At 37.3% G+C, this 14,629-nt stretch overlaps 2 protein-coding genes across 2 annotated transcripts; both read right to left on the bottom strand.

Moving 5' to 3' along the window:
• Positions 1-985: 985 nt before the first annotated feature.
• Positions 986-3,084, bottom strand: LOC128208407 (uncharacterized). The gene is made up of 4 exons (XM_052911966.1): positions 2,448-3,084; positions 2,087-2,212; positions 1,426-1,821; positions 986-1,365 (listed from the first exon to the last, which is right to left on the bottom strand). Exons 1-4 carry the CDS (start codon positions 3,082-3,084, stop codon positions 986-988), a joined length of 1,539 nt encoding a protein of 512 aa, XP_052767926.1.
• Positions 3,085-9,075: 5,991 nt separating this feature from the next.
• Positions 9,076-10,847, bottom strand: LOC128208406 (uncharacterized). Its single transcript, XM_052911965.1, has 3 exons — positions 10,319-10,847; positions 9,951-10,076; positions 9,076-9,677 (listed from the first exon to the last, which is right to left on the bottom strand). The coding sequence occupies exons 1-3, from the start codon at positions 10,845-10,847 to the stop codon at positions 9,076-9,078; spliced, it is 1,257 nt and encodes a 418-aa protein (XP_052767925.1).
• Positions 10,848-14,629: the final 3,782 nt, after the last annotated feature.

Genomic DNA, 14,629 nt, shown 5'->3' with positions numbered 1-14,629 from the left:
ATATTCTTTTCGAAAGTTAAGGAATAATTAAACATTATCTGTCTTACAAACTTACTACGGAGAAATGTTAAATTCAACAATAAAAAAGTTTTAAATATCGTTGTGAGGTTCATATGTATGAAAGGGAAATATTTATTAATAAATACTTAAAAAACCATTTTCATTTAGCTTTGATTTACATGAAACTAATCGAATAAGATGACTTTTTTTCGTTATTGCATATCATTACATTGTGCTGCATTTCTTCTTATTATTATTAGTTAACTACATCGAATCAGTATGTTTTACCTGCTGTCAGACCACTGTTAGGGGCGTATAATATCACTTGATCAAGTAGCTATTTTCCCATATTTTATAGACTGTTTGATTAACTCTAAAGCGATTATTCATGATGTATATTCAAACGACCTACATAGGCAAGGAACACTTATAAAAAACCATGGAGATGTTGAAATACAACGTTTCACTTTGCAAAAAGAATGCTTGTGTTTCTGACAAAGGTTTAGCAGAGTTTATACATTTGACGCTAGATTACTTTAAGTATTTGGCGTCACAAAAGGTCTACCGTTTCTTTTAATAAATAGGGTATAAAAATATACCACATTTTACGTTCATTTTTTTCTATCCAATAAAGTTTTTCTTTTTTCTCAATTTTCTCGTTTTTTCCATTCAAGCAAATTAATAACCTACCTTGTAAATAATGTTTCTTGAAACTTCGGTTAATAGTAATCCCTATTTTTATGTAAATGGTGTACTAATTTTGAATAAAAAAGGAAATACATGCTTAACGTAAAATTATTCTTAAACAATTCATGCCATAGTAAATAATAAATTATAAGGATATCATCTTTTAAATAATTGTCACATCTAAAGGGGTACTAAAATTCAATAGAAACAATATTTCTGTACCATTTAACTTTCAGAAAAAGTCACGACTAGGAATACGAATATGTTCGAAAATCAATATATGAACTAGCTAAACAGTTCACCAGTTCCGCCCGTTGTGGTTATTGTTGTCGTTGTTGTTCCAGTCGTCGTTCCCCCAGTATCCGGAACTAATGCCTCCTCCGATACCACCAATGCTTCCACTTCCGATTCCACCGAAACCGCCACCGTAACCACCAATGCTACCGTATCCGCCTCCGATTCCTCCGTGCCCTCCTCCGATACCACCAATGCTACCGTATCCGCCGCCGATTCCTCCGTGCCCTCCTCCGATACCACCAATGCTACCGTATCCGCCGCCGATTCCTCCGTGCCCTCCTCCGATACCACCAATGCTACCGTATCCGCCTCCGATTCCTCCGTGCCCTCCTCCGATACCACCAATGCTACCGTACCCGCCGCCGATTCCTCCGTGCCCTCCTCCGATACCACCAATGCTACCGTATCCGCCTCCGATTACTCCGTGCCCTCCTCCGATACCACCAATGCTACCGTATCCGCCACCGATTCCTCCGTGCCCTCCTCCGATACCACCAATGCTACCGTATCCACCTCCGATTCCTCCGTGCCCTCCTCCGATACCACCAATGCTACCGTATCCACCTCCGATTCCTCCGTGCCCTCCTCCGTAACCACCAATGCTACCGTATCCGCCGCCGATTCCTCCGTAACCTCCTCCGATTCCCCCGTAACCTCCTCCGTAACCACTGATGCTGCCACCTCCGATTCCTCCATAGCCTCCTCCGTAACCTCTTCCGAGCTTGCCGTAACCGCCCAAAAATCCTCCATAGCCTCCACCAACCTTTCCGTAACTGCCACCAATCTTTCCATAACCGCCTTCGATTCCTCCGAAACCACCTCCGATCTTTCCGTAACCTGACGAATCATATCAAACACTCATTTAAAAATCAAAAGAAAGTTTTCAGTATATGAAGCCAAAATTGTTGAAATAAAGATGAAAATGTGAACAGAATGTAAACACGTAAATCGAAAGTCAAATCAAGTAGTAACGCAAACTTAAAGGCCGATGCTCATTTCAATTAGGAAGAAAATGGATCAAATATATAAATTCTTTGCGTACAATAACAAGAAACACGGCGCGGTTAAACTGTTAATGATGTTTAAGCAACAAGAAACAAACCTCCAATCATCTTCTTGCCGAAGACGGGTTTATGGATGATAGGAAGAGTGGGCATCAGGACGGGCATGGGCACGGGGACCACCGGAACGGGGATTATGGGTTTGGGCAGAGGCAGAACTTTCTTACCTACCGAACAAACATTTATCATTGCTCATTTGATTACGATAAAACAATATAAAATTGTGTTTCCTATATCAAAACTAATGGTATGGAACTGCATTTAGATAATTATCATATAGTTCAGTCAATGGTTTCCAAATTGTTCTGAATAAATGGGATACCGCTGGAAAGGTTCATATATTCGCTTCATATACATATCGTGGCGTTGTTATATACGTATAATTTACAGTGTAACGCTCACCAATAGGCATATGGATCTTGGGCTTCATGTATCCGTAACCGCCTCCGTAGCCCTTCCCGAAAGACTTGCCGTAACCGCCTCCGTAGCTCTTCCCGAAAGACTGGCCGTAACCACCTCCGTAGCTCTTTCCGAAAGATTTGCCGTAACCGCCACCAAAACCGTAGCCGCTGCCGTACCCGATACTTCCGTAAGAGCCCCAGCTGCCAACACCACTGCCGTAGCCAATACTTCCGGAAGAGCCATAGCTTCCGACACCGCTGCCGTGGCCAATACTTCCGGAAGAGCCCCAGCTGCCAACACCGCCGCCGTGGCCAATATTTTCGGAAGAGCCCCAGCTGCCAACACCGCTGCCGTGCCCAAAACTCCCGGAAGAGCCCCAGCTGCCGACACCGCCGCCGTGCCCGATACTTCCGGAAGATCCCCAGCTACCGGAAGAACCACCCCATCCTCCTGAGTGACCCCAGCCTTCGTCGTTGTTCCAGTCATTGTTGTTGTTCCAGTCGTTGTTGTTGTTCCATCTGTCATCGTTCCAGCCGTTGTTGTTGTCCCAGTTGTTGTTGTCCCACCCACCGGAATGTGGCTGTGCCTGGGCCAAAGCGGCCACAGACAATACCACAACAATCAGTGAAAATGTCATAGTGTCTGAAATTCACGGAAATAAAGCTATATATACGATCAACGTATTTGGAATGGGGTGCTTAAATATATCAGAGAAATGAATGCGCTGTGTGTTTTATATTTATGTTTGGTTGTTTCTTAAACATTTAGACAAATTTAAGCTTAATGCTACAGACACATTCTCCTATTAAAATGATCGACAAAGTCAGGTGTAGTGTACATTTGTATTTATTTTGAGTTCGAAACCCATTTTTCCCTCAAATATGCCTGAATGTCAGAAAAGAGTCACTTAAATGATCTTTCACCTGTATTTGTAGACATCATTGTTGTTATTGAAACACTTTTCGTTTGTGTGAACACTTAAGGGAATAATCTTGGACTTAATCTTTTGAATGACATTTGCAAAACAAACAATTAACCTTAATGTAAGTTGTTATAGTACCGAGTAACCTTTATAATTATATTCGGAGGGTGAAATGGTATTTAAAATCAATATTTTCGAAAAAACATTATTCATGGCCGTTATCATTTAAGTCGTCGTTAACAGTTAAAGTATACATTTTTAAAACACACTGAACGTCACATTTTAACTTGCACGTGGAAAATATCTAAAACCCTTTTCCACAATTAATGAATCCCTTAAAATAAACCAAAATAAATTATAGTTATAAACATAAAACAATAAATAAATAAATACGAACACCTACTTGAGATTGAAATCCTACAATGAATCTAATGTGAGGAGTGGTATCATTTATACTGAAGAAAATATGTGTCCGCCATGACATAATGGCGCGAAATATACTAGGAAGTAATAACGCGAAACCAGTCTGACATATGTCGTCTGTCTGTTTTGTCGTCAAACGAGCGTGACCTTAAGAGAGCCAAACGGTTTCATGTTAGTTTAAGTAAGAACCCTGTCAAGAACAAACACTTTGTAGAGTTTATGGGTCAATTGTTGGCTAATGGTCATGCAGAACCGACACTACTGTAGAGTACACCTCCAAACTGAATGTTGGTACATGCTTGTTTTGGGGGATTCATCATTTTAAAATGCCTGATAAGATAAGGGTAGTTTTTTATTCAGCTGTGCACTTCTTAAGGTTATTGTTATTATTATTAGTATTAGTATTAGTAGTAGTGTAGTAGTAGTAGTAGAAGTAGTAGTAGTAGTAGTAGTAGTAGTAGTAGTAGTAGTAGTAGTAGTAGTAGTAGTAGTAGTAGTAGTAGTAGTAGTAGTAGTAGTAGTAGTAGTAGTAGGTAGTAGTAGTAGTAGTAGTAGTAGGTAGTAGGTAGTAGTAGTAGTAGTAGTAGTAGTAGTAGTAGAAGTAGTAGTAGTAGTAGTAGTAGTAGTAGTAGTAGTAGTAGTAGTAGGTAGTAGTAGTAGTAGTAGTAGTAGTAGTAGTAGTAGTAGTAGTAGTAGTAGTAGTAGTAGCATTATACCAATTTGATAGAAAAAAAGGTGATCATAAAATCTCTGGTAACTATAGACCGATTTCTCTTTTAAAATGCTTAGGCATACTTTTTACATGCGATTTAAATAGAAGAATTAACATCTGTGCAGAGAAATCTTACCTGATTATCGAGAACAAAGCTGGTTTTCGTAAGAAATTCTCAACAGTAGATAGCATTTTCATACTAAATAGCTTGATTGATATTCTTCATTTCGAAAAGAAAATACAACACACAACTGTTTTGCTGTTTTGTGGATTTCAAGCCGGCATTTGACTCAGCTTTAAGGATAGGTTAATGGGAGAAATTAATCATTGATAATATAAATGGACATTGTTTCAAACCTTTTATTAATATGAACAAGACTATAAAATCATTAGTTACAACTTCAGAAGGTGTTTCTCAAACCTTTGACTTTTTATCAGGGGGTAAGGCAAGGAGAAAACTTATCTCTCTTTTTCTATCTTTTTCTATGATGTTGAATCATATTTTGATCAAAATGATATTCAAGGTGTGAATACAGAAAGTATAATTGAAGGCTTAACGATTTTCCTTAAATTATCCATACTCTTATATCTTTAGTGATTCCAACGTAGATCTCTAAAAGGCTGTAAATGATTTCAAAATAATTGTAATTCTTTCGCCTTAATTGATAGCTTCAAAATCCATGACTTTAACGAGTACACTGACCACAATGTTATCGTTTAACGTCAAGTGTAATACGAATGTTATAGATCCAAATATTGAATATAATCATGAAAAATGTTCTGGAACGTAGATAAAAAGGAACATTATAGATCAAGTTTAATAGAGAAACTACCCGAATCAAATAATTTGCTGCGAAATAACCTTAACAATAATGCGGAAAACAATGAGTGCAAACAAGGGGTTTGAGAAATGTAATATAGATAGCAGCGCCAAGTGGTTTGATGAAGAAAATGCAAAGGTGTTGTATAAAAATGCTTCACATCGATAATCCCGTTTAAATGTTGATAGAATCGAATTGTGTAGATTTAAAGCTATATAAAAGAGTACTGTAAAGAAGAAGAGAAGGCAGTTTAAATATAAGCGTTGTAGAGATTTCGAAAAGATCAAAGCAAAGACACCGCGTGACGTTTGGCGGTATTTTAAGAGTAATGGTAGCTCAAGAACAAATAGTATTCCATTATCTGGTTTTAAATCGCATTTTGAGACGATGTTTTCTGAGATGAATTTTAACTTACATGCAGAATCCGAAGATTTTAATAGGTCTCATGATTTTGATGATAATGACCCCGTTTTCGAAATTTAGACGCTGTTATAACGTTTGATGAAGTATGTAAAGCTATTAGAATTCTTAAAAGTAGAAAGTCTGCTGGAGAAGATTAGCTGCTAAATGAGTACTTAATTGAAGCTAGCGATATTTTAGCTGGTTTTATTACCGATATATTCAATAGAATTCAAGATTGTGGAGTGTTCCCTGAAGCATGGACTAAAGGCATTATTATTCCTATACATAAAAAATGAGATAAAACTGATGTAGCGAATTACAGAGGGATACCTTTGTTGAGTAACTTTGCGAAACTATTAACTTGTGTTCCAAACCAGGATAACTACCTGGTGCGAGGAGAATAATACCATATCTGATGCGCAGTTTGGATTTAGGAAAGGAAAGTCCATTGTCGAGGCTATTTGTATTCTCCATTCACTTATCGAAAACTATTTAAATGCAAACAAACGTTGGTATTGTTGTTTTATTGATTTGAAACGCTGTTTTGACTCGATATATAGAAATGCGTTGTGGTTTAAGCTAAATAAAGTTGGCCTCAATGGTAATATACTGAGAATTATACGCAATATGTATCAATATGTCAAATCATGTGTCAGAGGATGTGATGGATACTGGCATAGACATTAATGATTTATGTCTTATACTGTTTTTGTTTGCAGACGATATGTGTATACTAAGCGCGACACCACAAGATCTACAAACCTACGTTAGATAGACTTTTTAAATATTGTACAAACTGGGGCTTAGAAGTAAACGTTGCTCAGACGAAAATATTAGTGTTTAGAAAAAGTGGTGCCTTAAAAAGAAATGAGTTATGGACATATGGTACTGAAACCGTCGACGTCATAAATGATTTTAATTATCTAGGGGTCACGTTAAATTATACTGGTAATTTTAATCTTAATATACAGGCTTTGCATGGAAAGGCATTGGAAGCAATGAATACGTTGCTAAGCAAGCTTAAGAAGTAGTAGATGAAATTTACACTTCAGCATTTAATCCATTTTTCAATGCACTTGGTGTTTTATTGCCTTTTGCGATATAATTCAATAATTCAGGACGTACACATATAGCTTTTTTAATTTAGATCTGTGTATGAATATGTACACTGTGTGAAAAATAAATGGTTTTCAGCACAGATCGCTGTACCATATGGGCCACTTATCATATCCGCATACATGTGATCAACGTGAAAGATGAACAGACAAATAGTTCCTTTAATAGTTCTACCAAAAATGTGAAAAAATATTGAAAAATAATATTTTTTTTAATAAATATGCATTTATTAAATGTAAGTTTAATATACAGGTCAAAATGCATATTTATAAAATAAAATAGTTTTCAAGATTTTTTTTTTATATTATAATAAACGGATGCTAGTTGAGCAAACGAGCCCTTACATAATCATTAAGACACTTCAGGCCATCTTTTTTATTTAGAATACACACCTATTAATTTGCGAACACATTGTCAACGCAATATCTGACGCAATTAGTGTGTATCGTATGAGTGGCAGTAGTCGGACCTAAATAATCCCTTGCGAAAGTTGAAAGTCTTAATGTTTCAGCTTAGTCATTAATAAGTGCCTATCTGCTGATCATTGACTGAAAATGTAGGTTGTATTCTAATGTTTTTGTTCTGATCTGTATAATATATTCGAGGGAGCCTAAATGATTAAGCTTTGTATTAAGTGCCTATCTGCAAGTTTATTGGCTGAAAATGCAGATTGTATCATAGTATTCTAACGTTTTTGTTCTGATCTGGTCTGTGTGTGTGTGTGCATATATATATATTCGAGCGAGCCTTACCAAGGTGGAGAAAGCAGTGATTTCGAGTATGATTCAGGATAAAGCAGTCAAACAGGAACATATTTTTCAAACTTTATTTTTTCATATATTTCTGTATCAACTCGACACACAACTCGACACAAAAAAAACATTTTTTCTTTACGTCCTGTTTGCACAAATACTAATACTAAGACGAATCAAAGAAATATTGCATGGTTCTAGTAATTACACAAAGAAATGCACATATACATACACAATGAGCGATAATATAAATACAAGATAACACAGTTGTATAAGAAGAAAAGACAGAGACTTATTTATTATCAACGACAATGTACAGCAATAAGTCAACAGTCCCAAAGGATTTCTACCTCAACACGGAATTATGCATGAAAAACCGACCTTGTATTTTTTACTGGGACCTTGCTGCTTTATTTCGCCATAGTGGCCTGATGATACATGTTGTTTTCTTTTTATTGTATAACACCACTTCATACTTAAAGTATCTTTAAAGATTTTTTCTCCAAAGTAAAGGTTTAATAAAACATAATGTAACGTGCGAGCCTAACAAGGCCAGCAGATCCCTTCAGAGAAAAGCATGCTCGACCCTGAAGGGGTCCGCTTGTCATTACTATGAACGCTAATCCACCTACAGCGGACCGTTACAATGATCCAAAAACTGACTTCCAACAAATGTTACATTCAGCTATATTTTTTAAAATAATGTGAGGTTATAATGTATGAAAGGGTAATATTTATTAAAAAATCCTAAAAAACAAAACTTTTCATTTATATTTTCCCCACATCCTCAAGATTTTTTTGGTCAATCTATAACAATTATTTATGATATATAATTCATTTTGCAAAATTAATACTTGTGTTGCTGACAAATGTTTAGCATTATTTATACATTTGACGCCAGGTTACTTTAAATTATTTGGCGTCACAAAAGGTCTACAGGTCGGTTCTTTTAATAAATAGCGAATACTACAAATATTTCACATTTAACATAATTACATTCATATTTTCTATCCAATACAGTTTTTCATTTTTATCGATTTCCTTTTTTTTATTTTAAGCAAATTATTGGTTTGTTTCGAAATACATGTACATAATGTTTCTTGAAAATTCTGTTGATAATTATCCCTATTATTCTGTAAGCGGTGAACTCATTTTGAAAAACAAAACATGCTTATGCAAACATGCTTATTGTAAAATCGTTCTTAGACAAATCATGCCATAGGTAATTTAAAAGCCATCAGGATATAATCTTAAAAAAATCTAACTTATTTTTTTACACATGCTAATTCCATAAGTTCCACTAAATAAATACGTTTATTTTTGCTTTGAAATCCTTTTTTCATATAACTGGGTTCGTTCTTCAATTTAAGAAAAAAAACTGTACCATTTAACATTCAGAAAAGGAACTTCTCCGAATGTGAAAAATGTGTTCGAAACCCAATAAATAAACTAGCTGAAACGTTCACCAGTTTTGTCCGTTTTAGTGGTTGTTGTTGTTGTTATTCCAGTCGTCGTGTCCCCAGTATCCAGGGCTAATGCCACCTCCGATACCGCCCACGCTACCACTTCCGATTCCACCGAAACCGCCACCGTAACCACCAATGCTACCACCTCCGATTCCTCCGTAGCCGCCTCCGATTCCTCCGTGCCCTCCTCCGTAACCACCAATGCTACCACCTCCGATTCCTCCGTAGCCGCCTCCGATTCCTCCGTGCCCTCCACCGTAACCACCGATACTACCACCTCCGATTCCTCCGTAGCCGCCTCCGATTCCTCCGTGCCCTCCACCGTAACCACCGATACTACCACCTCCGATTCCTCCGTAGCCGCCTCCGATTCCTCCGTGCCCTCCACCGTAACCACCAATGCTACCACCTCCGATTCCTCCGTAGCCTCCTCCGACACCCCCGTAACCGCCCCCAACTCCTCCGTAACCTCCTCCGAGCTTGCCGTAGCTGCCTCCGAACTTTCCGTATCCTTCTCCGATACCACCAATGCTACCGCCTCCGATTCCTCCGTAACCGCCTCCGATCTTTCCGTAACCACCGATCTTTCCGTAACCGCCTCCGATCTTTCCGTATCCTGGCGAAGCATATCAAATATTCATTTCAAGCAATCGAAATATTTTAATTTATAAACCTAAATTTGTTGAAAATGTCATTCAGTTAAGATAAAAATGTGAACAGAATGTATACCTGAATATCGAAAGTCAAATCAAATAGTAACATAAATTTAAAAGGTCGATGCTCATTTCAAGAAAAAGTCTGGATGAAATATACAAACTCTTTGCGCACAGTAACAAGAAACACGCTGCATTATAATGTTAATGACATGTGAAAGAAACAGGAAACAAACCTCCGATCATCTTCTTGCCGAAGACTGGTTTATGGATGATTGGGAGTGTGGGCATCAGCACGGGCATGGGCACGGGGACCACCGGAACGGGGATTATGGGTTTGGGCAGAGGCAGAACTTTCTTACCTACATTACAAACGGTTATCAGTGTACTCATGATAACAACCATACATGCTAAAGTCAATGAATGTTTAAGATGTGTTTCCTACTTTAAAATTAAGTGTATGAACTACATCAGTCAATGGTTTCAAAATTGTTCTGAATGAATGCGAGACCATTTGTTCGCTGGAAAGGCTCATTTATGCAGCAAATCTATAAAGGGACTTCGTTATATACGAATATTAAAAAAATAATTCAATTAAGCTTACCAATGGGCATATGGATCTTGGGCTTCATGTAACCGTAACCGCCTCCGTAGCTCTTTCCGAAAGACTTGCCGTTACCGCCTCCGTAGCTCTTTCCGAAAGACTGGCCGAAACCGCCTCCGTAGCTCTTTCCGAAAGATTTTCCGTAACCGCTGCCATAACCGATACTTCCGGAAGAGCCATAGCTGCCGACATCGCTGCCGTGCCCGATACTTCCGGAAGAGCCCCAGCTGCCGACACCGCCGCCGTGCCCAATACTTCCAGAAGAGCCCCAGCTGCCAACACCGCCGCCGTGCCCGATACTTCGGGATGATCCCCAGCTGCCGGAAGAACCACCCCATCCACCTGAGTGACCCCAGCCTTCGTCGTTGTTCCAGTCATTGTTGTTGTTCCAGTCGTTGTTGTTGTTCCATCTGTCATCGTTCCAGCCGTTGTTGTTGTCCCAGTTGTTGTTGTCCCACCCACCGGAATGTGGCTGTGCCTGGGCCAAAGCGGCCACAGACAATACAACAACGATCAGTGAAAATGTCATAGTGTCTGAAAATCACGGAAATTCAGCTATAAACGATCAACGTATTTGGAATTGGATGCTGAATTATATCAGAGAAAGAATTCGCTGTGTGTTTTATATTTATGTTTAAACGACATCTATTTATTTGGAAATTATTTATTTTGCCTACTAAAACTGTTTGATTTAGTTTATGCACAAAATACGTGGAGTATTAAAATTTATAAAATAATGATACATTTTTATTCTATTTTTGAAAGACATGTTTTGTCTTTTTTGTTTTAAATTAAATCAGCCCGGTAATTTCTTTCGGTACAACTTTGGTTATTTCTGAAAGGCAATTTAAAATATAAAAATATCTGTAAGGATTTTAATACAGATAAACTGAATAATTATAGCTAAAGCATGAAGTAAATACATTAATAAATAAAAAAATGCATACATAAATACAAACACTTACTTGTGGATAAAATCTTACAATGAATCTGAAATGAGGAGTGGTAGTATTTATACTCAAGAAAATGTGTGCCGCCATGACATAATGGCGCGAAATCTACCCGGAAGTAATAGCGCGAAACCAGTCTGACATATGTCGTCTGCCTGTTCTGGTGACAAACAAGCGTGAGCTAACGACTTTTGATGACCAGGCAAATGATTCAGTAGTATTTAATTAATACTCTCAATTTTTAGCACTTGCTATGAAAATGTTCATAATGAAATGTAATATGGCATTTTGATGTCAAATACAATTAGAATAAATTATGAATAATTCCGAAAATGTGTCATTTTGTCACATCCTAAATCGACTTATATCAGTGTTTATGTTATATTATAACAGTCATACATATTTGTACCTTTCGTGGGTTCAACGAGTATTTAGAATCATACAACAACTATTTACACTACTATCAAAAGCCTTTGAAATGTCAATGAGCGCGATTTATATCATTACTCAGTTATTTAGACACTGTAAAGATATTAAATATTAAACAAAGTGTTGAAAGAACTATATTAATACGCCTTATCGTTTCTCTATATCAACTCTCATTTTAATAATTGATCTACACTAAGAAACAATTTAAAACAAAATTATTATCGATTATTGTTATATGTTTGTTTAAGTTGAGTCTATTTGTTATCAGTTTTATTCCATTCCACCATTCGCTACCAATGCCAGTAATGGTTAAGGACGATTAAAATTCAAACGCTAAATATCATTAATAATAAAGGTGAAGTTCTATGTCAAATCTATGGGTCGATTGTTCAGAACTGTGTCAAAGTTAACAACATTGTTAACATCATCGTTGTTAACATGCTGTAAGTTTGAGGGTCATACTTGTGATATGCAGCTTGACCAAGATTTCGGACTCCTGCTTTAGCTTTACATTTATAATCATGTGAGCTAACACAAGTTCACATTTAAAAGCTAAAAACGGTCGCTTTGACAAAGTTGAAGTTTTTGAAAAAGTTTTCGGAAGGATATTTTGATAGTGAATTGCTAAATGCAGGTCCCATTTTAAACCAAAGTAAGAATAAATAAATAAATAATTAACGGGCTGACCAAGACCAACTGTCTAAAAATCAGGGTATCTTCATTAGATTATTATCAAGATAAAATTCGGCATTCGTATTGTAAATATTACGTTATTTCATCTACTAACATCACGCTGTCAGGCTGACAGACATGTACCTGAAGTTAGCGGCCTAGCGGCCTAGCGGCCTAGCGGCGTGAAGTTAGCGGCCTAGCGGCCTAGCGGCGTGAAGTTAGCGGCCTGGCGGCCTAGCGGCCTAGCGGCGTGAAGTTGGCGGCCTAGCGGCCTAGCAGCCTGGCGGCCTAATTATTTTTTCTATTTCCAAGCAATTGTTAATGCGTTTTTTTTTAAAACAATGATAAATCAAGGGTTTTTATTCATATAGTTACATAGCGACCTTAAATTGTTATATATTCAGAATATTTTTCTTCACCTTTTATTCTAAAACAATTTTAAATTAACTATTTTATGCACAAATTATCACTCTGAAGCGTTTTTCAACTTTTTTTCAAAAAAGTCGATCAAGCACTTCAGCGACCTAGCGGCATAGCGGCGTGAAATTAGCGGCCTAGCGGCCTAAATTGAATCCTATTTCAAAGCATGTATACATGCATTTTCTTCTAAAACAATGACATTTTACCTGATTTTATGCACAAATTAACACATTGAAACGATTATCAACAGTCTTTTTTTCCAAAAACGTCGATAAAGCAGTCAGCTAATTCAAAGCATTAAACATGCCTGTTCTTTTAAAACAATGATGTATTTACTGTTTTTATGCACAAATTATCACTCTGAAGCGTTTTTCATTTTTTTCTACAAAAAAGTTGATCGAGCACTTCAGCGGCCTAGTGGCCTAGCGGCGTGAAGTTAGCGGCCTGGCGGCCTAGCGGCCTAGGGGCCTAAAATGGTTTTCTATTTCAAAGCATGTAAACATGCATTTTCTTCTAAAACAATGACATATTAACTGTTTGAATGCACAAATTAACACTTTGAAGCAATAAGCGATAGTCAACATATTTTTTCCAAAAAAGTCGATTAAGCAGTCAGCTATTTCAAAGCATTAAACATGCCTGATCTTCTTAATCAATGACATATTTACTGTTTATATATGCACAAATTATCAATCTGAAGCGTTTTTCAACTTTTTTTCAAAAAAGTCGATCGAGCACTTCAGCGGCCTAGCGGCCTAGCGGCGTGAAGTTAGCGGCCTGGCGGCCTAGCGGCCTAAAATGGTTTCCTATTTCAAAGGATGTATACATGCATTTTCTTCTAAAACAATGACATATTAACTGTTTGAATGCACAAATTAACACTTTGAAGCAATTAGCGATAATCAACATATTTTTTTTCCAAAAAAGTCGATTAAGCAGTCAGCTATTTCATAGCATTAAACATGCCTGATCTTCTTAATCAATGATATATTTACTGTTTATATGCACAAATTATCACTCTGAAGCGTTTTTCAACTTTTTTTCAAAAAAATCGATCGAGCACTTCAGCGGCCTAGCGGCCTAGCGGCGTGAAGTTAGCGGCCTGGCGGCCTAGCGGCCTAAAATGGTTTCCTATTTCAAACCATGTATACATGCATTTTCTTCTAAAACAATGACATATTAACTGTTTGAATGCACAAATTAACACTTTGAAGCTATTAGCGATAATCAACATATTTTTTTCCAAAAAAGTCGATTAAGCAGTCAGCAATTTCAAAACATTAAACATGCGTGATCTTCTGAATTAATGATATATTTACTGTTTATATGCACAAATTATCACTCTGAAGCGTTTTTCAACTTTTTTTCAAAAAAGTCGATCGAGCACTTCAGCGGCCTAGCGGCCTAGCGGCCTAGCGGCGTGAAGTTAGCGGCCTGGCGGCTTAGCGGCCTAGCGGCCTAAAATGGTTTCCTATTTCAAACCATGTATACATGCATTTTCTTCTTAAACAATGACATATTAACTGTTTTTATGCACAAATTAACACTTTGAAGCTATAAGCGATTATCAACAGTTTTTTCAAAAGCGTCGATAAAGCAGTCAGCTATTTCAAAGCATTAAACATGCCTGTTCTTCTAAAACAATGATATATTTACTGTTTTATGCACAAATTATCATTCTGAAGCGTTTTTCATTTTTTTTTTAAAAAGTCGATCGAGCACTTCAGCGGCCTAGCGGCCTAGCGGCCTAGCGGCCTAGCGGCGTGAAGTTAGCGGTCTGGCGGCCTAGCGGCCTGGCGGCTTAGCGGCCTAGCGGCCTAAAATGGTTTCCTATTTCAAA

This window comes from Mya arenaria, chromosome 11 (assembly GCF_026914265.1).
Source record: "Mya arenaria isolate MELC-2E11 chromosome 11, ASM2691426v1".
In the NCBI taxonomy this organism is placed as follows: domain Eukaryota; kingdom Metazoa; phylum Mollusca; class Bivalvia; order Myida; family Myidae; genus Mya; species Mya arenaria.
This window is presented reverse-complemented; position numbering and strand designations above follow the sequence as displayed.

What these genes read in the sequence shown, in the direction of transcription:
- LOC128208407 (XM_052911966.1), bottom strand. Translation starts at nt 3,084, where the DNA reads ATGACATTTTCACTGATTGTTGTGGTATTGTCTGTGGCCGCTTTGGCC. An exon ending in CAAGATCCATATGCCTATTG is followed by an intron (nt 2,213 to 2,447) that starts GTGAGCGTTACA and finishes TTTGTTCGGTAG; the next exon opens with GTAAGAAAGTTCTGCCTCTG. An exon ending in CGGCAAGAAGATGATTGGAG is followed by an intron (nt 1,822 to 2,086) that starts GTTTGTTTCTTG and finishes ATGATTCGTCAG; the next exon opens with GTTACGGAAAGATCGGAGGT.
- LOC128208406 (XM_052911965.1), bottom strand. Translation starts at nt 10,847, where the DNA reads ATGACATTTTCACTGATCGTTGTTGTATTGTCTGTGGCCGCTTTGGCC. An exon ending in CAAGATCCATATGCCCATTG is followed by an intron (nt 10,077 to 10,318) that starts GTAAGCTTAATT and finishes TTTGTAATGTAG; the next exon opens with GTAAGAAAGTTCTGCCTCTG. An exon ending in CGGCAAGAAGATGATCGGAG is followed by an intron (nt 9,678 to 9,950) that starts GTTTGTTTCCTG and finishes ATGCTTCGCCAG; the next exon opens with GATACGGAAAGATCGGAGGC.